Source organism: Diabrotica virgifera, chromosome 2 (genome assembly GCF_917563875.1).
Source record: "Diabrotica virgifera virgifera chromosome 2, PGI_DIABVI_V3a".
NCBI classification, from domain to species: domain Eukaryota; kingdom Metazoa; phylum Arthropoda; class Insecta; order Coleoptera; family Chrysomelidae; genus Diabrotica; species Diabrotica virgifera.
Genome location: NC_065444.1, coordinates 135049061 through 135075563, shown reverse-complemented (window position 1 = coordinate 135075563; position 26503 = coordinate 135049061). Strand labels below are relative to the sequence as shown.

The window sequence follows — 26503 nt, the reverse complement described above, 5'->3', positions numbered from 1 at the left end:
TAATTGATTATAATTATTATGAGATTAGTTAATCAATTGACATAACGATTATAAACATAATTGATTAACTAATTTCATAATTGTAGTCAATAATTATGTTTTCAGCAACCCAATCAAAGTTGACATTGACAGTTGTGACAGTAATTAAATATTTGATAATGATCATTTTTGATTAGCGTTCGAACAACCGGCCCTTAGGCTATTAATTATTTTCAAAATAACAGAGCTAAAGGGAACTACAACGTTAACGGGATTTTATTGTCTCATATGGTCAACGGACATCTATATTTGAAAAAACCGCGGAGTGCTACCATTTAAATGGGTGCGTTTTTGAGAAAGGGGTGAATTAGTCCCTAGGCACAGGGTGAATTAAGGTGAAGGATACAGGGGAAGAACGGCAATAGTCCATTTGGATTTTTCTCGAGCACACTGAACTTTAAGGTTTATTAACTTTTTATAAAATCAAATTTAAAGAAAAATAATCAGTCAAATTTAAAGAATAACAATTATTCTTTAGGTAAAAGGGGGAGAAATGTACTTTTGAAGTGTGTAAAATCAATAATTCTTAGCTGAGATACCACTATGAAGAGAGATGGGTTCCATTTATGATATAAAATACTTCTGTTTCTTATGTAGTTTTTTTATTGGCTGGAAAAAACCTTGTCTGTCTGTTTAAAAAATTGCTCAATTTGCTGTTGGTTATTTTGTATCCAGAAAAGTTAAACATCAAGAACGAGCACAAACGAATTACATATAAAACGAATATTTGATCATGGTAAGGTCAAAAAAACCCTACCATTTGAATAGTACCGTGTCAGATAGCAGAATAATTGTGCTCGTTCTTGATGTTTAACTTTTCTGGATATAAAATAACCAACAGCAAATTGAGCAATTTTTTAAACAGACAGACAATGTTTTTTCCAACCAATAAAAAACTACATAAGAAATAGAAGTATTTTATATCATAAATGGAACCCATCTCTCTTCATAGTGGTATTTTAACCTTTTTGACCATAGCTCCGAAGATGGCTTTATAAGCCGAAAGCGCTCAGCTAAGAATTATTGATTTTTACACACTTCAAAAGTACATTTCTCCCCCTTTTACCTGTTGTCATAAGTGTGTACAAAACTATTTCAGTCTTTTCATTTTTAATTATTCTTTAAATTTGACTGATTATTTTTCTTTAAATTTGATTTTATTAAAAAGGTTAATAAACCTTAACGTTCAGTGTGCTCGAGAAAAATCCAAATGGACTATTGCCGTTCTTCCCCTGTACCCTTCAGGTGAGTTCCATTCATTTTTGGTACAAACACTTCTACAGGAAAATTGTTCCAGGATAAATTTACTATCAAAATATCATATTTTAAAGTCAAAAGTATTTTTTTTACAAAAATACATTCAAAAGAAAAGCAAGAAAAAAACTCGAAAGAAAGCAATTTTGTTTTTAGCCCCATAACTTTTTTCCGTAGGGATATAGGTATAGGCATTGCTTCAGCGAAAAATAACTTCCATCCTTTCTCTTTAAAATGACGTTTGGTAGAAGACTCTAGGATTTATAGTTTCCAAAATAGAATTTTTCAAAGTTTGCCGCTCACAGAATTTTTGAGCCATTTTTTCCCCCATTATTTCGCAAACATTGTTCTGTAACTTTTTTCTACGCATTTCTAGGTATATGCAATGGTACATTTAGTAGAAAGAGAAGTCAATTACCTTTAAAACGGTCTACAGTATAAGGTCGTACGACTATTTTTAAACAAGTTGTGCTTTTTCTAGATTTTATGCTTTTAATGATTTTTGATATTTTTTATGATTATTTTTTAAATTTCTCAATATGACTTTTTTTCTTGTACATTTAAGTATATACATTCTGGAATAAAAAAGCTTATTTTCTTTACTTTAAAATGGTGTATTGCAATCGCTTCTAGGACTATTTTTAAACAAGATATCCGTAGGATATCCAAGGGTATCCGTAATTTGATAAAAAATTTAAAAATTTTTATTTTTTCAATGAAAAGAATATAATTATTGCATATTGTAACATAATTTTTAATTCCAAATAACTTTTGTTTATAACACTTTTCGATATTGTGAAATATAAGGGTACTTTACTCTTGAGTGAAATTCATATTTTTTAACATACCTCGTACACTATTGATACAATTTTATATCTGATGATTACATCTTAGGTTTTAGACTATGCAGAGCATTTTATAAAGAATAATTTTTTTCATAAAGTTAATAATAAAAAGTTTTCCATATGGTTCCAACTTAGTGTGACCTATTGCATGTGTATATGTCAAACATTGAAAAAGCATATCTTGTTTAAAAATAGACCTAGAACTTTTTACAATACACCATTTTAAAGCAAATAAAATAAGCTTTCGTTTTTATTGCACAATGTGTATACCTAAATATACAATAAAAAAGTTATAATGAGAAATTTAAAAATAATCGTAAAATATATCAAAAATCATTAAAAGTGTAAAACTTTGAAAAACCATATCTTATTTAAAAAATAGTCATACAGCCTTCTACGATAGACCATTTTAAAGGTAATTGACTTTTCTTCCTATTAAATGTCACATTGCACATACCCAGAGCTGCGTAAAAAAAAGTTACAGAACAATGTTTGCGAAGTAACAAGGAAAATCGCCCAAAATTGTTGTGAGTGGCGAAATTTGAAAAATCATATTTTGGAAACTATAAATCATACAGACTTACACCAAACTCCATTTTAAATAGCAAGGATGGAAGTTTTTTTTCTGTTAAGCAATGCCTATACCTATATCCCCGTGGAAAAAAGTTATAGGGCAAGAAACAAAAATGCTACCTTTCGTGTTTTTTTCTTGCTTTTCTTTTGAATATATTTTTGTAAAAAAAAATATTTTTGACTTTAAAATGTGATATTTCGATAGTAAATTTAACCTGGAACAATTTTCCTGTAGACATGTTTGTACCAAAGGTGAATAGAACTCACTCTAATTCGCCCTGTGCCTAGGGACTAATTCACCCCTTTCTTAAAAACGCACCCCTTTAAATGGTAGCACTCCGCGGTTTTTTCATACATAGAGGTCCATTGACTCTATTAAAAACAATAAAACCCCGTTAACGTTGTAGTTCCTTTCTAAAATACATATACTCTGGGCTAATTAGCAAAATACAAGGAAAAGTTATTTACCAACAATTTTATTGCTGGAATCGAATCTTATTATTGTATGCATTAATAATATAGGTATGCAAAGTCCGCAGATAGTGTGCTACTTTTTTTATAAACAAAATGGCGCCCGAAAATAGTGTTTTTTTGAAATTTTTGCTCTATAACTCCAAAGATTTTAACTTTACACCAAAAACACCCAAATAAAAATTCACCGCAATTAAATTGTGCATAGAGACGGGTTTTTCCCGTTTCATTTCTACGAAAACTTTCCCCGGAAAAAGCGGGTTTTTCCAACAAAATCTTTAATTTTCAACTAAAATTTTAGATAAGTAATTGTTAATCAATAATTAAATAACTTGGTAATGTAAAAGCCCTTTTCGTATAGATTATAATTCCAGGAGCCGATGGAAATTGAATAAACAGTTTAGCAACAATTGAATTGTTAATTAAAAATTTACGGTCGCTATAATAACGACAATAATTATGATGCATATTAATAACTATGATTTTTTCATAAAAAGACACTATACCTATCTAATGTACTTTACAGAATTGAAATTGGACTATTTAAGCGGCCTCAGGAATATTTTAAAATTATAAACAATTTTTTGGCTTATAAACAAATTAAATATCTCGGGAAATATTAAACTAAATTAAATTATAAAAACGGTATTCGAAAAACAGCGGCAGGACGCTTCTTCTGAAAGAAAAAACGTTTAATGACGACGAGTGGTTCCTGAGATATAATCGGTGAAAGTTGACCGGAATTTACGGCAAAGATATAAACAATAGTATCATAATTTTCAAACCATCACCTTTTTATTTTTGTCCTCTTTCTCCACACCAATTTTCATATCTTTAAAATACTCATAACATATATTATTATAATAAAAACTATCGATAATACGTGTGAAAATTGCCAAAAATAGCAAAATTTAAATCAAAAATTAGGTTGAAGAAAATGTAACCCTCAAAGTTCAAAATCGGTATACGTTAAAAAAAATGCATTTTCTCGGCTTCCCATGGAGCAATTTCCTTCATTCTTTTTTTGTTCCCTAATAACTCGAGTAGAGCGATCGAACTAACTCATTATTAAATGTCAAACTTGCTTTTGTTTTGTTATAATAGATTAATCTATTTATAAGAACAGAAAACTACATATTTTTTCCAGTTGTAGGCTTTTTTAGATAAACTTACTACAAGTGTACCTTTTAAAGTTAAAAACATAAATATTCTCATTTGAAAGCTGTATAATTATTTAAACAATTTTTATTTAAACAAATTAAAATTTTGTGTTATAATAAATAAATTAATATATTATAACAAAACAAAAGCAAGTTTTACATTTAATAATGAGTTAGTTCGATGGCTCTACTCGAGTTATTAGGGAACAAAAAAAGAATGAAGGAAATTGCTCGATGGGAAGCCGAGAAAATGCATTTTTTTAACGTATACCGATTTTGAACTTTGAGGGTTACATTTTCTCCAACCTAATTTTTGATTGTTATTTTTATACATTATAATTTATTATTTATTTATTATAATAATATATGTTATGAGTATTTTGAGGATATGAAAATTGGTGTCGAGAAAGAGGACAAAAATAAAAAGGTGATGGTTTCAAAATTATGATCCTATTGTTTAAATCTTTGCCGTACATTCCGGTCAACTTTGACCGGTTGTGTCTCAAGAACTACTCATCATAATTAAACATTTTTTTCTTTTAAAAGAAGAGTCCTGCCGCTGTTTTTCGAATACCGTTTTTATAATTTAATTTAGTTTAATATTTCCCGAGATATTCAATTTGTTTATAAGCCAAAAAATTCTTTATTATTTTAAAATATTCCTGAGGCCGCTTAAATAGTCCAATTTTAATTCTGTAAAGTACATTAGATAGGTATAGTTTCTTTTTATGAAAAAATCATAATTATTCTTATGCATCATAATTATTGTCGTTATTATAGCGACCGTAAATTTTTAATTAACAATTCAATTGTTGCTAAATTGTTCATTCAATTTTAATCGACTTCTGGAATTATAATCTATACAAAAAGGGCTTTTACATTACCAAGATATTTAATTATTGATTAACAATTACTTACCTAAAAGTTTAGTTGAAAATTAAAGATTTTGTTGGAAAAACCTGCTTTTTCCGGGGAAAGTTTTCGTCGAAGTAAATCGAAAAACGCTGGACGGAAGGGCCGCCCGAGAACTTTATCGTACCGATTATTATCGTTATGGTACTAGATACTGGAATTCTATAAAAATAACAAAGTTACTCGTTATTTTGATATTTTAGAAACACCTACTGTACTTAAAAGTATTTTATGGTTCTACGCATCATTAATTCCTGCATTTGAGAAAATGTTCGTTGCCATATTTCGGGGACACACTATAGATGTGTAGATTATTGCATAAATCAATAGAATATTATAGTCATACTTTCATTTCAAATTAGTTCATTTTTCTGAGAAATTAATAGTTTACAATATTTGCATTTCATTCTATTTCGATTACGCCAGTCAATGCGCGAGATTAAGAACAAGATATTATCTCCAAATTCTACCCTACTGCATGGATTTTAATGAAATTTTGGGAGTAGTCCAATCTCCTAATTCAAAGTCTATCCTATATACTATGGCGCTTTTATCATGGGGGAAGTTCCCACCACTTCTCAGGGGTGAAATATTTTTATTTTCGAATTACATGGAGAAAAAGGAAGATTTTTAAGAAAATTTAAAAATTCATTCTATAATTTGATCACATTTTTTACAAAAACCATTCATTTTAAACCCGTTCAACTTTTTGAAAGTAGAAATAACACTATATATATTAAAAGGTATTGTAGAAGGAAAACAATGCATTTAAATTATGGTGGATGGGGAGTTAAATGTATATACTTCTCATTTTTCCTTAAAGTACATTATTCATATATTTTTTTGCACCATATCTCGCTTAGTTTGTAAGTAACCGACATTTAACGGTGCTCGTTTTAAAGGCCTTTTCAAACACTACAAAAGGTGTTGGTAGCATTATACACCTAAAACCTACCGTCCCTCTGTTATTTCAAGTTGAATACACCAATTTGAGCATGCACCAAAAAACAAACTATTTTCACCTACCATATCTCCTTTTGTATTATAAATAGAACATTTACGAAGGAACGAATCTCTTTATTATTTATAATCTAAAAAATGTTTTATATAGTGTTTTTAGTCCGATGCATAGTTTTTAAGGTATTCACAAAAAATCCGTCCGAAAAGGTGTCATTTTTCAATGAAAATGGCCAATTTTCAACTACGCATAACTCAAAAAGTATTGAGTTCTCAAAAAAAAGTATAGACCAGTTTTTGCTTAGAAATAGGTTCTTTAGCCACTTCCGTGCTTATTTTGACCAACAAATTTTCCACCCCCTTGAAGAAGTGGGAACCGCCCCAAGATAAAAAGCGCCATAGTATATAGGGTAGATTTTGTTTCTTGAGCTATTCCCTACTTACTGTGAAAATATCAAGTACATCAATGTAGTAGGATGGAATTCGGAGCCAAATACCCTCATTGACTGCCCTACAATAATGCTCTGCTATGAACGCGTGAGAGAGGACACACATAAGATTATAGCAAAATTTCTATTTACCGTAACTTTTCGAGTTTTTGAGCTACAGCAATGAATTTTATGTCATTGGAAAGGTAATTTTTCATTCTTTCAAAATATGTTAAAATATACAGGGCATATCTAAAAAAATTAAGATTTTTTATTCATTTCCGGTTCAACCGGAAGCCATATTTTTGGTAAAATTTATTGTGATAATAGATAATAAAGTACCATATATGTCTGCAAAATTTCAAATTTTAGTTTCTCTTAAGAAGGAAGTTACGGGAACTCGAATATTTTTTTATAAAAAATTCATAACTCCCCTCCTATGGGGAGTTAAGATATATGACTAATGTCATTCAATTTACTGATAGGATATCAAAAATATATCAAAAAATAAAAAAGTTCCTTGGAGCAATTTTTGAGAAAATCTAGTTCAAATTTATGTCAAAATTTGACCTCTTAAATATAGGCAACCCGTAATTTTTCTTAAAAACGATAACATCCTTCTTATAGCCCCATCTTTAGGCTATATAACGACTTTTTCAAATTAAACTTATCTTAAACAAGTTTTTAGATAGATAGGGAAATGTGTCGGGTGGGCGGTCGACCATGTTGGCCGCCATTTTGAATTTGGAAATGTAAAATTCCGTATTTTTATTTACCTATCGATGAGCTTACTTTGAGTTGAATTTCATTCATTTCGGTCAAAATTTACAAAAATGGGCCCTAAATAACCCCCCTATTTCGGCCCCCCTTTGAGAGGTTTTTTTTAAAAGCTTAGTTTCTCGACAAAATTCTCTTAAACTTACTCATACCGAATTTCATCAAAATCGGTCCAGTAGTTTTTGCTGGGCGGTGGCGACATACGTACGTACGTACTTCCGACATGTTTTTTTTTATTTGCTTTTTAGACTCAGGGGGACTCAAAACGTCGAAAAAAAGTGAAATCTGAAAAAAATTTTTTTGCACGATCCTATAACTTTATCTATTATACTATACTACGTATATAGTACGATAAAGTAAAAAACACATCTCTATGCAGAATTTAATTGCGGTGAATTTTTATTTGAGTGTTTTTGGTGTAAAGTTAAAATTTTTGGAGTTATAGAGCAAAAATTGAAAAAAACACGATTTTTGGGCGCCATTTTGTTTATAAAAAAAGTAGCACACTATCTGCGGACTTTGCATACCTATATTATTAATATATACAATCCTAAGATTCGATTCCAGCAATAAAATTGCTGGTAAATAACTTTTCCCAAAAATGGCCTATTCTCCGATAATCAGCCCAGATTAATAATCAATAGCCTAATATTTGAATTTGGAAACTCTTAAAATTAAAGAACCTTTTATGATCTGTAGCTTTTACTTGAGCCATAATTCTCTACAACGTATAAGAAACGTTTTTTGGCAAAAAAAATTTAATATTTTTTTCACTTATGGGGGATAGCTGATAATAATAATTATGTGAAGACTTACAGCTAATTTTGCTTTGTTTTTCAAACAATCTTTAAAAAGTGAAAAATAGGGTTACTATAGGTTTTATAGTGAATTACACTATAAAACGTTTCTTATACAAGTTGGAGAAAAAGTTCTTTTTTCTTAATATTGAGAGTTCCAAATTAAAATACATAAACAATTGACCGAGATAATTGTAAAAAACCAGTTTGCAGTAAGTTATAAATGCCAATAACTTTGTTTTTGCAGAATGACATGTAATATAACTTCTACTCAAAATTGTGGCAGTTAATGAGTTATTGACGTGTGCTAAATTTCGACCAAACAGATGGACTAAATAGTTTATAAGTTATTCAATTTGTTTATCCCGGAGAGCGATTATTTAAACAATTGTACTTGCCCAAACAGTCGCTATTGAGGTATTTTGTAAATCGCAATCGATTCTTTCGCAAGTTATATTCGCAAGTTATAACTGCCTTAAAACAGATGAAAAATGGAAAAACTCCTGGAGATGACGGAATAACAAAGGAGATGATTACAGCTGGAGGTCAAACAATTTTGGAGGCAGTTAAAATCGTAATGAACAAGTGTCTCTTTGGGGGTGCTATTCCAACCTCTTGGCAAATGCGCAGGTACTTTTACTACAAAAGAAAGGAGACAAACACAAACTCGAAAATTACAGACCAATAAGCCTGTTGCCATATCCGTACAAACTGTTTACCAAAATAATTACTTTACTAATAACAGACTATCAAATAAATTCGATAGTTACCAGCCTGTTGACCAAGTGGGATTCCGCACAGGTTATAGTACCATAGAACACCTACAGACAATAAGGACACATCGAAAAGTATAACGAATAAAATGAACCTCTTCATTTGGCATTTGTGGATTACAATAAAGCATTCGATTCCATAGAACTTTAAAAAACTGGTACTTTATATTACATGTTTATAATGGCAAATAAAAGTGTTTTCTGACAAGTAGTTTATCTTATGGAATTATTCCTGATAATTTCTACGGTATCCGCCAAAATAAACAGTACCGAAATTAAGAGGGCTGGGAAATTGCGCACGCAGGTTGCATTTATTTAGTTGGACGGAATAATGGCCCATTTTTAAAATAAGTGTCAGAAAGTAATCAACGTTGGAATAATTTCTCGTCGCACAGATTTCGAGTATCCACCTCATTCCAGATTTAACACCACCTGATGCCTACATTTGGGGTATGATGAAGAATTCCATATTTCGCTTGGAAAATCCGCCAGAAACTGTTGGAGAACTACGGCACAGAATAATAACTTATTTTCAACATTTGTAGCATCCACTTTTCTTAAATATGTTTAATGATCTTCAGAAACGTTATGAAGCTTGTTTGCAACGCCATGGTGCACATTTTGAACATATTTATTGTAAAAACTAATTCATAAATAATTTTTTTTTATATTCGGTACTGTTTATTTTGGCGGATACTGTATTTGAATTACACTTAACTGCAAAAAGGGGACTTCTACGTAACATTAAAATGTGATTATAAGTGATTTGGTTACATAATTATTTAGTTTTTACCTTCTCCTGTAAAATTTACTTTTATACAGATATCCCTTTTTGCAGTTAGCAGTCCATATATTATGTACTTACCAATATTGGTTAAATCCTTAATATCAGATCTATCAGCAAGAGTAATTGCAGCATTGTAATATCCATTTCTTAAAAAATACTCCACTACCATTCTATCTAAACGTTTGCGCCGCCATTGGTTAAGAGCAGCCTGTGACAGCCCACCGGAGGGACTGAAAGTGTTGTGTTCTTTCAGATGTTCCAATCTTCTTTTACAAACATTAGAGGCCACCAACTCCTCGGCTATACTCTCTTCAGCTAGAGAAATACTTATATATTAAATATATAGCAAATATGTAAAGAACTTACAAATAACTAATTAGGTAAAAATCGAAAAACTACTGGTAGATATTTTTTAAGTGGAATATATGGAGGGAAGTCAATAGAAAAGACGCACTGTGTCATATTTTATTAAGGGGGTATGCGCAAAATTTTGGTCCAATCCTGTTTAAATGCTTTCATTTTTTTCGAATCCTGAGAAAACTTATAAGCATTTCTGAAAAATATCATGGCCGAAAGACCATGAAAACTTCTGTTTATTTTAACAAGTTACAGGGATAAAAAAAGAGAAAATTAAGTGTGATTTTTAATTTCAAATATTTCATTCAAAAGAAACTTTTTGTTTATTCTAAAGGACTTTCAGCCCTCGGCAATAATATAATCTTTCATTCTGCGTTTAAATTTTGCAAAAATATTTATTAGTTTTCTCAGGATTCGAAAAAAATTAATGTATTTAAATAGCACTGGACCAAGATTTTGCGCCTATCCCCTTAACATTTAAACCAAAAGTGCACCGTTTTCATTCATTTCAATATTGTGAAAAAACTACGAATCATAAACTAATAGTCTAAGAGCTAGTGAACCCTCCGACTAACGGTCGTCCTGTAAGGCTAGAAATTTTTCTAGTGATAATTCATAGCACACCAAAGCTAAAAACCATGACCTGGCAGGCCTCAGAGGTGCACGTGTATCTACCAGGTGAATCGAAAACTGCAAATTTAGGGGGTAAAATAAACTTTCTCCTGTAAGGTTTAAATTTAAGTATGTGTTTGAGTAAGTCATTTAGAAAAAATGTGTACAATGACAGGCGATTCTGAAGAGCATAAGACCTTGCCAGGCGAGGGGAAAGATTAGGGGTTTTTCATAAAATTATTCTTTTTGCATCGAACAATTTTTTTTTAGGTGTTTTGAATCATTCCAAATAAAAAAGGTCTTTAGTGATTTTTCTCTTAAGTTAATAGTTTTTGTTATATGAGCGATTGAAAATTTTGAAAATTGCGAAATCGGCAATTTTTAACTCTAAATCGGACATTTATCTAAAAATTTCAATGTTGCCAAGGTACGTAGATATTCTTTAAACATTGATTGATGAAATCCCGAAGAGTTTCTTGCAATAAAATATCGAAACCCCCTTTGTTTTTTTAATTGCTAATCAAGCGGGCGCGACAGTGTAGTATAAGTGAGGACGTTTGAGTTTGCACAAATTCATTATCTCGAGAATAGGCAAATTTCAAGAGAAATCCTCAGACAGGTCGATTTTTATTTTTGAATTAGGACTTTTTGGCATATATATAATACTAGTGACTTCATCCATCTGGGCGTGATGACGTAATCGATGATTTTTTTTTAAATAAGAGTAGGTGTTGTGTGATAGCTCATTTGAAAGGTTATTTAATTCTCTATTCAGTAATATAAACATTAACATAATTATTTATACAGGGTGTACAAAAAAAATTTTTCTTGTATTTGTCAAATTTAATCAAAGTTAATTTAATAAAAAAAATTTTTTTGTACACCCTGTATAAATAATTATATTAATGTTTATATTAGTGAATAGAGAATTAATTACCCTTTCAAATGAGCTATCACACAACCCCTACTCTCATTTAAAAAAATCATTGATTACGTCATCACGCTCAGATGGATGACGTCACTAGTATTATATATATGCCAAAAAGTCCTAATTTAAAAATAAAAATCGACCTGTCTGAGGATTTCTCTTGAAATTTGCCCATTCTCGAGATAATGAATTTATGCCAACTCAAACGTCCTCACTTATACTACAGTCTCGCGCCCTCTTGATTAGCAATTAAAAAACAAAGGGGTTTCCGATATCGTATTGCAAAAAACTCTTTGGGATTTCATCAGTCAATGTTTAAAGAATATCTACCTACCTTGGCAACTTTAAAATTTTTAGATAAATGTCCGATTTAGGGTTAAAAATGGCCGATTTCGCAATTTTCAAAATTTTCAATCGCTTATATAACAAAAACTATTAACTTAAGAGAAAAATCACTAAAGACCTTTTCTGTTTGGAATGATTCAAAAAACTTAAAAAAAAATTTGTTCGATGCAAAAAAAATAATTTTAGGAAAAACCCCTAATTTTTCCCCTCGCCTGGCAAGGTCTTATGCTCTGCAGAATCGCCTGTCATTGTACACATTTCTTCTAAATGACTTACTCAAACACATACTTAAATTTAAACCTTACAGGAGAAAGTTTATTTTACCCCCTAAATTTGCACTTTTCGATCCACCTGGTAGATACACGTGCACCGCTGAGGCCTGCCAGGTCATGGTTTTTAGCCTTGGTCTGCTATGAATTATCACTAGAAAAATTTTTAGCCTTACAGGACGACCGTTAGTCGGAGGGTTCACTAGCTCTTAGACTATAATACGTTCAACAGACGACTTTCTTCAAAATGAGATTATCTAAATTAAAAAATGTTTATAAACAAAAAAGTTATTCCAAATTAAACCCGAAACTAAGCATTTTTTCAATTGTTTTCAATTATTAAAATAAACAATAAAAATATTTAAAGCATATTTCATAATATGGGTTTTTATGTTGTTATTACACTCACCGGCACATTTAACCGCCCACCTTGTATTTGATTCAATTTGTATTTGAAAACTACCGTTGAGGAAAAGAAAACAATAAAAGTATCGAGAAAAAAGTCGTTTATCAAGAGATCCTAAGCAAAAATCCAATGTTTAAAAATCTTCGAAGAAAATTCAAACAAACATAATTTTGTAAATCATATAGTGCTATAAAGAAACTCTCCCAACAAACGAAGACCGGAGATTCTTCAGATAATTTTAAGACAATTTAACCCAATTCACCTAGTCCAAAAATGCTTCCCAAGGGAGCTAGAGCTCTTTGAAGATGGCGTCTTGGAATTAGTTTTTCTTAATTATCTCCAGAACGCTTCTATTTAGAACAGCGGTTCCCAAACTGGGGGGCGCGCCCCCCCTGGGGGGCGTGAGAACATATCAGGGGGGGCGCGAGACAAGTTGGAACATTAAATTAAATTTAGTTATATTTTTCTAAAATTCAATATTAACCGCTTGTCAAACTGTGTCTGGTAGCGCAGAGTAAGCAAAAGTTATCTCAAATACCTCTTTTTGACAACACTGTGCATGAAACGCCGCATTAATGATATGACCGAAGACGTACAAAACCAGGTAGTTGATGCAGTAAAATAATCGCCATTTTTTGCTATTCAGCTAGACGAGAGTACTGACATAGCACAATGTTATCAGTTAATTGTTTATGTTCGGTATATTCAAAACGAAAGAATGAAAGACAAGCTACTCTTTTCTACAGAGTTGGAGACTGGAGACCACGACAAAAGCTATTAATGTTATGAAAGCAGTGTGAGAGTTTTTTGACAAACATGAACTTTCTTGACAAAAACTGATCAGTTTATGTACAGATGGCGCACCTTCAATGCTAGGTTTTCGCTCAGGCTATTTGCAATTAGTAATAGAGAAAAATGCTGGTGTGATTGGGATACATTGTTTTAAACATCGACAAGCCTTGGCAGCAAAACCCCTTCCAAATGAACGTATGGCTGTCTTAAAGTTGTGTATTAAAGTAGTGAAGTACATAAAAAAAGAGTTCGTTGAATACTCGACTGTTTAAAACGCTTTGTGAAGATTTAGAAAGTGATCACAAAACACTGCTACTTCATACAGAAGTACGATGGCTCTCAAAAGGAAACATGTTGGCAAGATTATTTGACCTTTGAGATGAAGTAATCACCTTGAAACATCAAAAGCAAAATGAGCTAAACATGGCCTTCAAAAAACATTGTACCCAAGTAATATTGGCTTATTTGTCAGACATCTTTGACTCGTTGAACATCCTCAACCTAAAACTGCAGGGTGGAGACTCAAATATAGTAGTTACTCATTGTGATGGAGGCTTTCCACTTTGGAGGCGTAAAATATCAGCAAATCCCTGAAATTATTCAAATTTCTCTAAAGTAGAGCCAATCTCAGAAGAAACACGCAGAGGAAAGGACATTTATGAAGGATCAAGTTTGAAAATCCAAATATCAACCCATTTGGAGAGCCTAATTGAAGAGTTCCAGAAATACTTCCCAAACACCTGTGACAATTTTATTTACAGAATGTCAACTGATCCATTCCATGTCAACATAGACTCCCTGCATAAATCACTTCAAGAAGATGCTTTGCAAATAAATCCAAATGATTTTTTGCACGATTCCTCTGCCAAATACTTTGTTATAATGGCCAAACCTTCATTTTGGTTAAAATATTTCAAAGTGTATCTTAGAGTATCACGGGAAGCTCTTCATTTATATTTGCCTTTTTTAAGTAACTATTTGTGCGATTTTCAACACTTGTGGCAATTAAAACAAAGTATCGGAATAAACTTGATGTTGCTAGTGACTTGTGCTGTGCACTTACTAAAACTCAGCCTAGGAATCCTAGTAAATAAAATGCAAGCACATTCATCTCACTAAGCAACATAATCTATTTTTCTTTTATTAATAATTTTTGTATTTTATGGAAACTGATATGGTTGTATCTTATGGCAGAATAAATAAATGTTTTGTTTTCAAGCTAATACTTATTTGTTTTTGTTTTGTTCCTATTTAGGCGCATACAATTTATTGTAAGGGGGGGGGGCGAGAAGCTTTCTTTAAAGAAAGGGGGCGTGGTACAAAAAAGTTTGGGAACCCCTGATTTAGAAAAACGAAAACTGAACCTCGATTTTTGACCCTTCGCTTCGTTATCGAACGTATTCGTTTCGTATCTGTTTAGTATACGAAGCGAATACGTTCGATAACGAACCGAAGGCTCAAAAATCGAGGCCTTGGTACGCTAATTTATCTTCCAGAGATAAATCGACTACATCAATTACCAATTTCTAGTACCAGTCATAGGCGCCCGTTTTGGGTAGGGCAACGGGTATTTTATCGCATAACTTTTTTATCTTTAACTTCGAAACATTTTTGACACTGGATTATTAAATTGTGAGGTATTCTAGTACTAAAAGGTACTTTTGCTTTAAGATACACCGTTTTCTAGAAAAATCGATTTAAAAAATGTTTGTTGAATTTGAAAAAAAAAAATTAAAAAAAGACTATTTAGAAAAACGAAAACTGGTACGTTTATTTATCTTCCATAGATAAATCGATTTCCTTAGTTGCGGAATTCTGGTACCGGGCATATGCGTCCGTTTTGGGTAGGTCAACGGTTATTTTATCGCATAACTTTTTTGTCTCTAATTTTTAAGCATTTTTGACACTTGATGATTAAATTATCAGATATTCTAGTACTAAAAAGTTACTCTTGCTTTAAGTCCGTAAAATACACCGTCTTTTTTTGAAATTTTTTTTCAAATTCAATAAACGATAAATTTTCAAATCGATTTTTCAAACAATCCTATGTCAAAAATGCTTATAATTTAAAGACAAAAGAGTTATGTGATAAAATACCCGTTGCCCCAGCCAAAACGGTCGCCTATGACCGGTACAAGAAATTTATAATTAATGTAGTCAATTTATCTATGAAAGATAAAGAAGCGTACCAGTTTTCGTTTTTCTAAATAGAAGCGTTCTGGAAATATTTAAGAAAAACTGCTTGCAAGACGCCATCTTCAAAGAGCTCTAGCTTCCTTAGGAAGCAATTTCGGACTAGGTGAATTGGGTTGAATTGTCTTAAAATTATCTGAAGAATATCCGGTCTTCGTTTGTCGGGAGAGTTTCTGGACACTCTGTATAATCATATAATGATATAATACAGTGTGTTCCAACGAAAATTTGACCCCCTCCCCAGAAACTCAGAAACCAAGAGTTTCTTCACAATTTAAAAAAACACGTCAATTTGTATTGGAAGAGGGACGAATTTTCATGCAAAATTCATGCCATCAAAGGTAACCCCCTACTGCACCCCCCAGTTTTTTTTTAAATATTAAGTGTAGTCGAGTTGCACATCATTAATTTGAAAGGTATTTTTTTTTATTGTACAGGACCCTCTAATTTTTTTTTTAATTTTCGGAATAACTTTAAAGACAATTTTGGATTTAACTAATTTATAATACATTTGTTATAGTCCTGTCGCCAGGGGGGGTACAACGGCCTCCTGTATTCAGATGGACTTACCCAAGTTTTTTTATGTATTTTGACCCGTAGAACACGAATTTTTTGGGTAACAGTTGATCCGGATGTCGATAAGATTGTTATAAACAAAGAAGTTGAGGAATTACATAACAGCGATTTCTCGCAAAACAAAACATGTTTTTGTATTTTTTGGGTCATTCTAACCAAAAAGTGTTCCTACAAATTTTTTCGTAGGATGCATAGTTTTCGAGATAAACGCGGTGGAACTTTCAAAAAATCGAAAAATTGCAATTTTTGTACCCGAATAACTTTTGATTAAAAAATAAAATAGCAATTCTGCTTACCGCATTTGAAAGTTCAAGTCAAAGTATATCGGTTTTAGTTATTTGCATTGCTAAAAAGTTATTATTTTATTGTTAAACAAAAGTATAAACACCTAGTGCTGGAGTGATGTTTTCAATGATTTCTCATTTAAAATCGAACGAGTAGGTAGAGTAGGTACAAGTGCAAGCGAGGCTATTTCTACGTAGCATGCATGTAAACGCATGTATTAGGCACGGGAAACACTATGTGTTTATAGCTTTTTTTAGCAATAAACACATAAATTTTTAGCAATGTATATATTCGAAACCGATAGAATTTGACTTGAACTTTCAAATGCGGTAAGCAGAATTGCTATTTTATTTTTTAATCAAAAGTTATTCGGGTTCAAAAATTGCAATTTTTCGATTTTTTGAAAGTTCAACCGCGTTTATCTCGAAAACTATGCATCCTACGAAAAAACTTTTTTTGGTTAGAATGGCCCAAAAAATACAAAAACATGTTTTGTTTTGCGAGAAATCGCTGTTATGTAATTCCTCAACTTCTTTATTTATAACAATCTTATCGACATCCGGATCAACTGTTACCCAAAAAATTCGTGTTCTACGGGCCAAAATACATAATAAAAAAATAAAATCAATGGAAAAATCCCAATAGTTGGCTGTATACCATAGTTTAAAAAACCTATACAGAAGTAAAAACTTCAAATTGTATTTTGGTATAAAATAGTTTATTTAAAACTTCTAAAAGTCATCCACATGGATTGCAAAACGTTTTCGTTCTGAACAGAACATCTTCAGTGCCTGGAATGAAGTATTTCCACGTTAGATTAAGGCAAAAAGGAATTTCTAGTTGACGTTCTTTGTGAAAGGGATAATGAAAGATTTTGGATTACTATATCTGTCTCAATAGATAGACTCTCAAGATCATGTAGAGATAAATCTTTAGGAACGGGGTATTTGAGACCATAGTTTAGTAATTTAATCTCATTTTCAGTAAAGCTGATATCAGTAAGGTTTTTTATTCTGGGGTGAAATTGAAAATCTGAAAATGTTTTATTGTTATTTCTATCCTGAGAGGCTTTGTCATGCACAGATTTGTCTCTAATAAGATTAATAAGTTTATTGTGTACTCTATTGAATTTAATTGAATTAGAAGCATCTACCTTGTCATGCACATCTGTCAAAAAGTTATTGATGTTAATAAATCCAAATGTATCGAGCAAAGAATCATACATTACCTTAAGCTTACAATTGATGTAATTAAGTTTGCTATAGTGTGAACATATCTCTTTCTTCATAAGTTTTATCTGTAGTGAAGTCCTGATGTTAGGTGGTACATTTTTAGATGTCCTGACAATACTGAAAGTTGGAAAAACTTTGAATTTGAGACACTGTTGAATAAACCATATATCAAGTTTCAAGTTGTTTCGGCGTGTTGCTAGTCGCAAATACTGAAGAGCCAAATTGACCATACTGTCATTAAAATAAAATCAATGGAAAAATCCCAATAGTTGGCTGTATACCATAGTTTAAAAAACCTATACAGAAGTAAAAACTTCAAATTGTATTTTGGTATAAAATAGTTTATTTAAAACTTCTAAAAGTCATCCACATGGATTGCAAAACGTTTTCGTTCTGAACAGAACATCTTAGTGCCTGGAATGAAGTATTTCCACGTTAGATTAAGGCAAAAAGGTTAAAATAGTGACTGTTAATGAGAAAATTATGTGGAGAATACTTACATTCCGCAAAGTAGTTGTAACTAGCACACCAATGAAGGTGGTAACTTCAAAATATATGGCTTACATTATACCTTATGATAAAATATTATGACTACAAGTCGATGTTACTAGATTAAAATATGTATGTGCCTAAAGAGCAACATGCTTCCCTGCTCGAAAAAACTAGGTACTTGCCATTTGAATTAGCACAGACCAACTGATGTAAAATGAAAAGGAATGACAAAGAGTGACATGACAAGACAAGATAAAGTCAATTTTTGGTTACGAACTTCAAAAAGTGTAGTTTTAATTTTTGGATTTTAATAAAATGTAAAGGTAGGTAATAGCTGATTGAAAATATAATTAAAAATGTGTAAAAAATAAGTTGAGAATCTATTGTAAAGTCTAAAGAGCAACTCTCTAATCCAGAAAAAACTTTAGGTTTGTTGGAAATAAGATCGGTATAAGTCATGGTTAGAAGCTTGACGTCATCGATTGTTAAATTTAAAGGTGAAAGTTTAATTTGGTGTAATAGAATGAGGTTTATACTATATGTAAACAATAAATGACCTGAAGTGGAGAGATTGGATGGTAAATAAAGCGGATTTTAATGAACATGTTATTTATAGATATATGTAATGTTGGTTGCCTAACATGGTGAGGAATGTTTAAATTTGGCTGTATACTGTTGTAATGATGATTCTGTCTGTTAAAATTGTAAAGGAAATTATGGAAAAAATTGAAGTTAAAATAACTAAAAGAATACAGATCAAGACTAGATTACAATATTAAAGAAATAATTGTAAACAATGGAATTAATAAAATAATAATGGATTAGTAACGAAAAGGAAAATAAAATATGTGACAGCAAAATCTAATTACACTTTATGTTGTTTAGGATGGAATAAAATCGTTCAAGAAGAAATACCATGAAGGCTTCCAGCAGCAGTGGTTAAAATGTGGGTGAATAATGTAATGATATCTAATAATATAGGATAATTATGTGTTAGTGTCAATATGTAATGGAGAGTCTAGAATGCTGAGTATCTGAGATAGCGAACTATGAGTTTGATGTGGTATATGGTAGGGGAGTGAACAAACTGAACCAAGTTTGATGTAATCTTAGTGCAAGTTTATAATCTTAAATGACAGAGATGTTAACCAGAATTAAGAATGATGTAAAAGAACTAATATGAAATTAAATTAAAATAGCTGAGTAATGTGGGTTGCCTGATATGTAGATGGAAAAATGAAAAAATGAACAGACTGAATTTAAGCTAATGGATTTATGTTTGCAGTACCCTATTGTTTAGTATAGTCTAATAAAATTATTTTGAAAGAGAAAAAGGTAACATCAAAATAAAAAAGTTAGTAAAATGTGTAGCAGACCAAAGGAGTTGACTGTAGTAGTTATTGAATGAGATGAATGAAGCGAAGGTGACATAATAGGCAACAAAACAAAGTGATTATGTGGTAAGAGAGAGAACATTCCAAAGAGAGACAAGTAAACCAGATCAAGATTTAAGGGCTATTATCAGTAAGAAAATGAGAGTCTAAATAAATTAAGATAATTTTTTTTTTTTTTTGTGATATAAGAGCTGTAGGACCCGAAATGACAGAAACATGAGGTAAGACAAGAAAAAACACAACTATAGGAATAGAAAATAAATGTAAAAGAAGATGGGAAATAAAAGAAAGAGGAAAGTAAGAAAATGTAAAGAAGAAGAAATGGAAAGGAGGAAAAGAAAAAAGAAAAGAAGGAAAAGAAGAGAAGAAAGAGGAAAAGAAAAACAGAAAAGAAGAATCGAAACTATGGTAGGAATCGGATAAAGTAGGAGAAAAGAGTGAAGGTAAAGAGAAGGTGCAAGTCTAGATGTGTGTTAATGGGTGATTAGTAAGGAAATAGAAGAATGTTAGAAACTAGTGGGGCGTTGGGAAAGAGGGAACAAGGTAATGAATAGAAATAACGGAAAATGAATATGGGAGAGTATAAGAAGGATTAAAGTTGGGTTAGGGGAATAATTGTCGATGGATAGGAGTAAAAGGACGATTAAGAGTGGTTTGACGATTAACACAATTAGGGCTAGTTCTCATGTCTCTAGAAATCTCAAGGTCCTCATACAGATCCAACCGTAGAGTGTTCCTGTCTTGGATGTTGTGGATTAATTTAACACCATCAGGGATGCTGAGATTGTGATTGTTAACTTTTAGGTGATGAGAAAAAGCTGAAGTAGTATCTCTCTTAGAATGTTCAGCAGATCTGGTTGATAGTGATCTGCAAGTCCTGCCGATGTAAGAGGCATCACAATCAGAACAAGTCAATCTGTAGACTCCACTACGGTTCATATAGTGTATTGTATCTTTTGTATTTGTCAAAAAGTGGCCAAGGGTGTTACCAACTTTGAAAGAAATATGTATGTTTTCTGAAGAATTAGATACAATACGTTTAATCTTTTCAGATAGAGTGGGGTTGTGATATGGTAATGACCTGTAAATGGGTGAAGAGGAAGAGGACTGACGGAAAGCCGAATTTTGTAACATTCTAGATTCTCTTTTACGGATGAGTTTGACTATTATAGAGGGATCGTAACCATTGTTGACAGCTATTTGTTTTTCATACACAGACTTTTTTCTATACCTATGCCAACAGACTCATTCAATAATGAACTCAACATCATAAAACAAATAGCTGTCAACAATGGTTACGATCCCTCTATAATAGTCAAACTCATCCGTAAAAGAGAATCTAGAATGTTACAAAATTCGGCTTTCCGTCAGTCCTCTTCCTCTTCACCCATTTACAGGTCATTACCATATCACAACCCCACTCTATCTGAAAAGATTAAACGTATTGTATCTAATTCTTCAGAAAACATACATATTTCTTTCAAAGTTGGTAACACCCTTGGCCACTTTTTGACAAATACAAAAGATACAATACACTATATGAACCGTAGTGGAGTCTACAGATTGACTTGTTCTGATTGTGATGCCTCTTACATCGGCAGGACTTGCAGATCACTATCAACCAGATCTGCTGAACATTCTAAGAGAGATACTACTTCAGCTTTTTCTCATCACCTAAAAGTTAACAATCACAATCTCAGCATCCCTGATGGTGTTAAATTAATCCACAACATCCAAGACAGGAACACTCTACGGTTGGATCTGTATGAGGACCTTGAGATTTCTAGAGACATGAGAACTAGCCCTAATTGTGTTAATCGTCAAACCACTCTTAATCGTCCTTTTACTCCTATCCATCGACAATTATTCCCCTAACCCAACTTTAATCCTTCTTATACTCTCCCATATTCATTTTCCGTTATTTCTATTCATTACCTTGTTCCCTCTTTCCCAACGCCCCACTAGTTTCTAACATTCTTCTATTTCCTTACTAATCACCCATTAACACACATCTAGACTTGCACCTTCTCTTTACCTTCACTCTTTTCTCCTACTTTATCCGATTCCTACCATAGTTTCGATTCTTCTTTTCTGTTTTTCTTTTCCTCTTTCTTCTCTTCTTTTCCTTCTTTTCTTTTTTCTTTTCCTCCTTTCCATTTCTTCTTCTTTACATTTTCTTACTTTCCTCTTTCTTTTATTTCCCATCTTCTTTTACATTTATTTTCTATTCCTATAGTTGTGTTTTTTCTTGTCTTACCTCATGTTTCTGTCATTTCGGGTCCTACAGCTCTTATATCACAAAAAAAAAAAAAAATTATCTTAATTTATTTAGACTCTCATTTTCTTACTGATAATAGCCCTTAAATCTTGATCTGGTTTACTTGTCTCTCTTTGGAATGTTCTCTCTCTTACCACATAATCACTTTGTTTTGTTGCCTATTATGTCACCTTCGCTTCATTCATCTCATTCAATAACTACTACAGTCAACTCCTTTGGTCTGCTACACATTTTACTAACTTTTTTATTTTGATGTTACCTTTTTCTCTTTCAAAATAATTTTATTAGACTATACTAAACAATAGGGTACTGCAAACATAAATCCATTAGCTTAAATTCAGTCTGTTCATTTTTTCATTTTTCCATCTACATATCAGGCAACCCACATTACTCAGCTATTTTAATTTAATTTCATATTAGTTCTTTTACATCATTCTTAATTCTGGTTAACATCTCTGTCATTTAAGATTATAAACTTGCACTAAGATTACATCAAACTTGGTTCAGTTTGTTCACTCCCCTACCATATACCACATCAAACTCATAGTTCGCTATCTCAGATACTCAGCATTCTAGACTCTCCATTACATATTGACACTAACACATAATTATCCTATATTATTAGATATCATTACATTATTCACCCACATTTTAACCACTGCTGCTGGAAGCCTTCATGGTATTTCTTCTTGAACGATTTTATTCCATCCTAAACAACATAAAGTGTAATTAGATTTTGCTGTCACATATTTTATTTTCCTTTTCGTTACTAATCCATTATTATTTTATTAATTCCATTGTTTACAATTATTTCTTTAATATTGTAATCTAGTCTTGATCTGTATTCTTTTAGTTATTTTAACTTCAATTTTTTCCATAATTTCCTTTACAATTTTAACAGACAGAATCATCATTACAACAGTATACAGCCAAATTTAAACATTCCTCACCATGTTAGGCAACCAACATTACATATATCTATAAATAACATGTTCATTAAAATCCGCTTTATTTACCATCCAATCTCTCCACTTCAGGTCATTTATTGTTTACATATAGTATAAACCTCATTCTATTACACCAAATTAAACTTTCACCTTTAAATTTAACAATCGATGACGTCAAGCTTCTAACCATGACTTATACCGATCTTATTTCCAACAAACCTAAAGTTTTTTCTGGATTAGAGAGTTGCTCTTTAGACTTTACAATAGATTCTCAACTTATTTTTTACACATTTTTAATTATATTTTCAATCAGCTATTACCTACCTTTACATTTTATTAAAATCCAAAAATTAAAACTACACTTTTTGAAGTTCGTAACCAAAAATTGACTTTATCTTGTCTTGTCATGTCACTCTTTGTCATTCCTTTTCATTTTACATCAGTTGGTCTGTGCTAATTCAAATGGCAAGTACCTAGTTTTTTCGAGCAGGGAAGCATGTTGCTCTTTAGGCACATACATATTTTAATCTAGTAACATCGACTTGTAGTCATAATATTTTATCATAAGGTATAATGTAAGCCATATATTTTGAAGTTACCACCTTCATTGGTGTGCTAGTTACAACTACTTTGCGGAATGTAAGTATTCTCCACATAATTTTCTCATTAACAGTCACTATTTTAACCTTTTTGCCTTAATCTAACGTGGAAATACTTCATTCCAGGCACTAAGATGTTCTGTTCAGAACGAAAACGTTTTGCAATCCATGTGGATGACTTTTAGAAGTTTTAAATAAACTATTTTATACCAAAATACAATTTGAAGTTTTTACTTCTGTATAGGTTTTTTAAACTATGGTATACAGCCAACTATTGGGATTTTTCCATTGATTTTATTTTAATGACAGTATGGTCAATTTGGCTCTTCAGTATTTGCGACTAGCAACACGCCGAAACAACTTGAAACTTGATATATGGTTTATTCAACAGTGTCTCAAATTCAAAGTTTTTCCAACTTTCAGTATTGTCAGGACATCTAAAAATGTACCACCTAACATCAGGACTTCACTACAGATAAAACTTATGAAGAAAGAGATATGTTCACACTATAGCAAACTTAATTACATCAATTGTAAGCTTAAGGTAATGTATGATTCTTTGCTCGATACATTTGGATTTATTAACATCAATAACTTTTTGACAGATGTGCATGACAAGGTAGATGCTTCTAATTCAATTAAATTCAATAGAGTACACAATAAACTTATTAATCTTATTAGAGACAAATCTGTGCATGACAAAGCCTCTCAGGATAGAAATAACAATAAAACATTTTCAGATTTTCAATTTCACCCCAGAATAAAAAACCTTACTGATATCAGCTTTACTGAAAATGAGATTAAATTACTAAACTATGGTCTCAAATACCCCGTTCCTAAAGATTTATCTCTACATGATCTTGAGAGTCTATCTATTGAGACAGATATAGTAATCCAAAATCTTTCATTATCCCTTTCACAAAGAACGTCAACTAGAAATTCCTGTTACCGTTACATTAATAAGTATAAAAATAAGATTTCTTCACCGTCAAATTCTTCAGCTTCTAACAATTCTCTCTTTCCCGACGATCTTTCATTCAAACAAGCACAATCGCATCTTAAAACTCAAATCAATTAAACTTAAAATTTCCAGTCACAATCTAATTTTTTCTAAGGCTGATAAAGGTAACTGTGTGGTCATTCTGGACCAAGATTCTTACAACAATAAAGTCTCATCTTTTCTAGAGGAAAATCACTTCACTCTTATACCAACTGATCCCTCTAAGAGATTCATAGGTAAATTGAAAGATAATATCAAAAAATACTCTGAATTTTTATCTGATCATGAGGCTCCTTACCATAAACTCCCTGGTAATCCTCTCATTCCAAGGCTATACGGTTTGCCTAAGATACATAAAGTTGGAATTCCTATACGCCCAGTCGTCAGTTTCATCAATACTCCAGTGTCTATTTTATCTAAATTCATACTTAATACCTTAAAAAATCTACTTAACTTCACCCCACACTTTACTGTATTAAATTCATATCAATTAGTTGACAAACTTCAACTCATCAACCTTACTCCTGACATAACTATGCTATCTTTTGATGTTAGCAACTTATTCACTTCAGTACCCAAACTTGAAACTTTAAGTCTGGTAAAATCACTCTTAGTCAACAAATCTATTCATCCCAATGTCATTTCACCGATACTAAATATCCTTGAATTATGTCTATCTCAAGATTTCTTCCAATTTAATAACAAATTCTACAAACAACCCGATGGTTTAGCAATGGGCAGTTGCTTGTCCCCATTCCTAGCTGATGTCTTTATGGATCATTTAGAGTCCAATCACATCATGAAAAATCCAGAAATTCTACATTGGTTTCGCTTTGTAGATGATTGTTTGGTCTTCATTGCTGGTAACCCTGACTCAGCTCAACAACTTCTTCTCAAAATTAACCAAATCCACCCTAATATCAAATTTACGATGGAACTAGAATCTTCTCAGTCCATTAACTTTCTTGATTTATCTATTTCCAGACTTAACGACCAATTCAACTTTGGTATCTTTCGTAAACCCACCCAAACAGACCACGTTATTCATTTCTCTTCTAATCATCCTCTATCACACAAATTAGCAGCTTTTAGAAGTTTCATACACAGACTTTTTTCTATACCTATGCCAACAGACTCATTCAATAATGAACTCAACATCATAAAACAAATAGCTGTCAACAATGGTTACGATCCCTCTATAATAGTCAAACTCATCCGTAAAAGAGAATCTAGAATGTTACAAAATTCGGCTTTCCGTCAGTCCTCTTCCTCTTCACCCATTTACAGGTCATTACCATATCACAACCCCACTCTATCTGAAAAGATTAAACGTATTGTATCTAATTCTTCAGAAAACATACATATTTCTTTCAAAGTTGGTAACACCCTTGGCCACTTTTTGACAAATACAAAAGATACAATACACTATATGAACCGTAGTGGAGTCTACAGATTGACTTGTTCTGATTGTGATGCCTCTTACATCGGCAGGACTTGCAGATCACTATCAACCAGATCTGCTGAACATTCTAAGAGAGATACTACTTCAGCTTTTTCTCATCACCTAAAAGTTAACAATCACAATCTCAGCATCCCTGATGGTGTTAAATTAATCCACAACATCCAAGACAGGAACACTCTACGGTTGGATCTGTATGAGGACCTTGAGATTTCTAGAGACATGAGAACTAGCCCTAATTGTGTTAATCGTCAAACCACTCTTAATCGTCCTTTTACTCCTATCCATCGACAATTATTCCCCTAACCCAACTTTAATCCTTCTTATACTCTCCCATATTCATTTTCCGTTATTTCTATTCATTACCTTGTTCCCTCTTTCCCAACGCCCCACTAGTTTCTAACATTCTTCTATTTCCTTACTAATCACCCATTAACACACATCTAGACTTGCACCTTCTCTTTACCTTCACTCTTTTCTCCTACTTTATCCGATTCCTACCATAGTTTCGATTCTTCTTTTCTGTTTTTCTTTTCCTCTTTCTTCTCTTCTTTTCCTTCTTTTCT

General features: G+C 31.9%; 1 protein-coding gene across 1 annotated transcript in view; it reads right to left on the bottom strand.

The window, feature by feature from the left end:
• The window catches only part of LOC126879640 (E3 ubiquitin-protein transferase MAEA), a 118503-nt gene that overhangs the window by 48030 nt on the left and 43970 nt on the right, over positions 1–26503 (bottom strand). The window contains exon 3 of the mRNA XM_050642826.1: positions 9852–10088. Coding sequence (XP_050498783.1) covers positions 9852–10088 — 237 coding nt within the window. The remainder of the gene's footprint in view (positions 1–9851; positions 10089–26503) is intronic.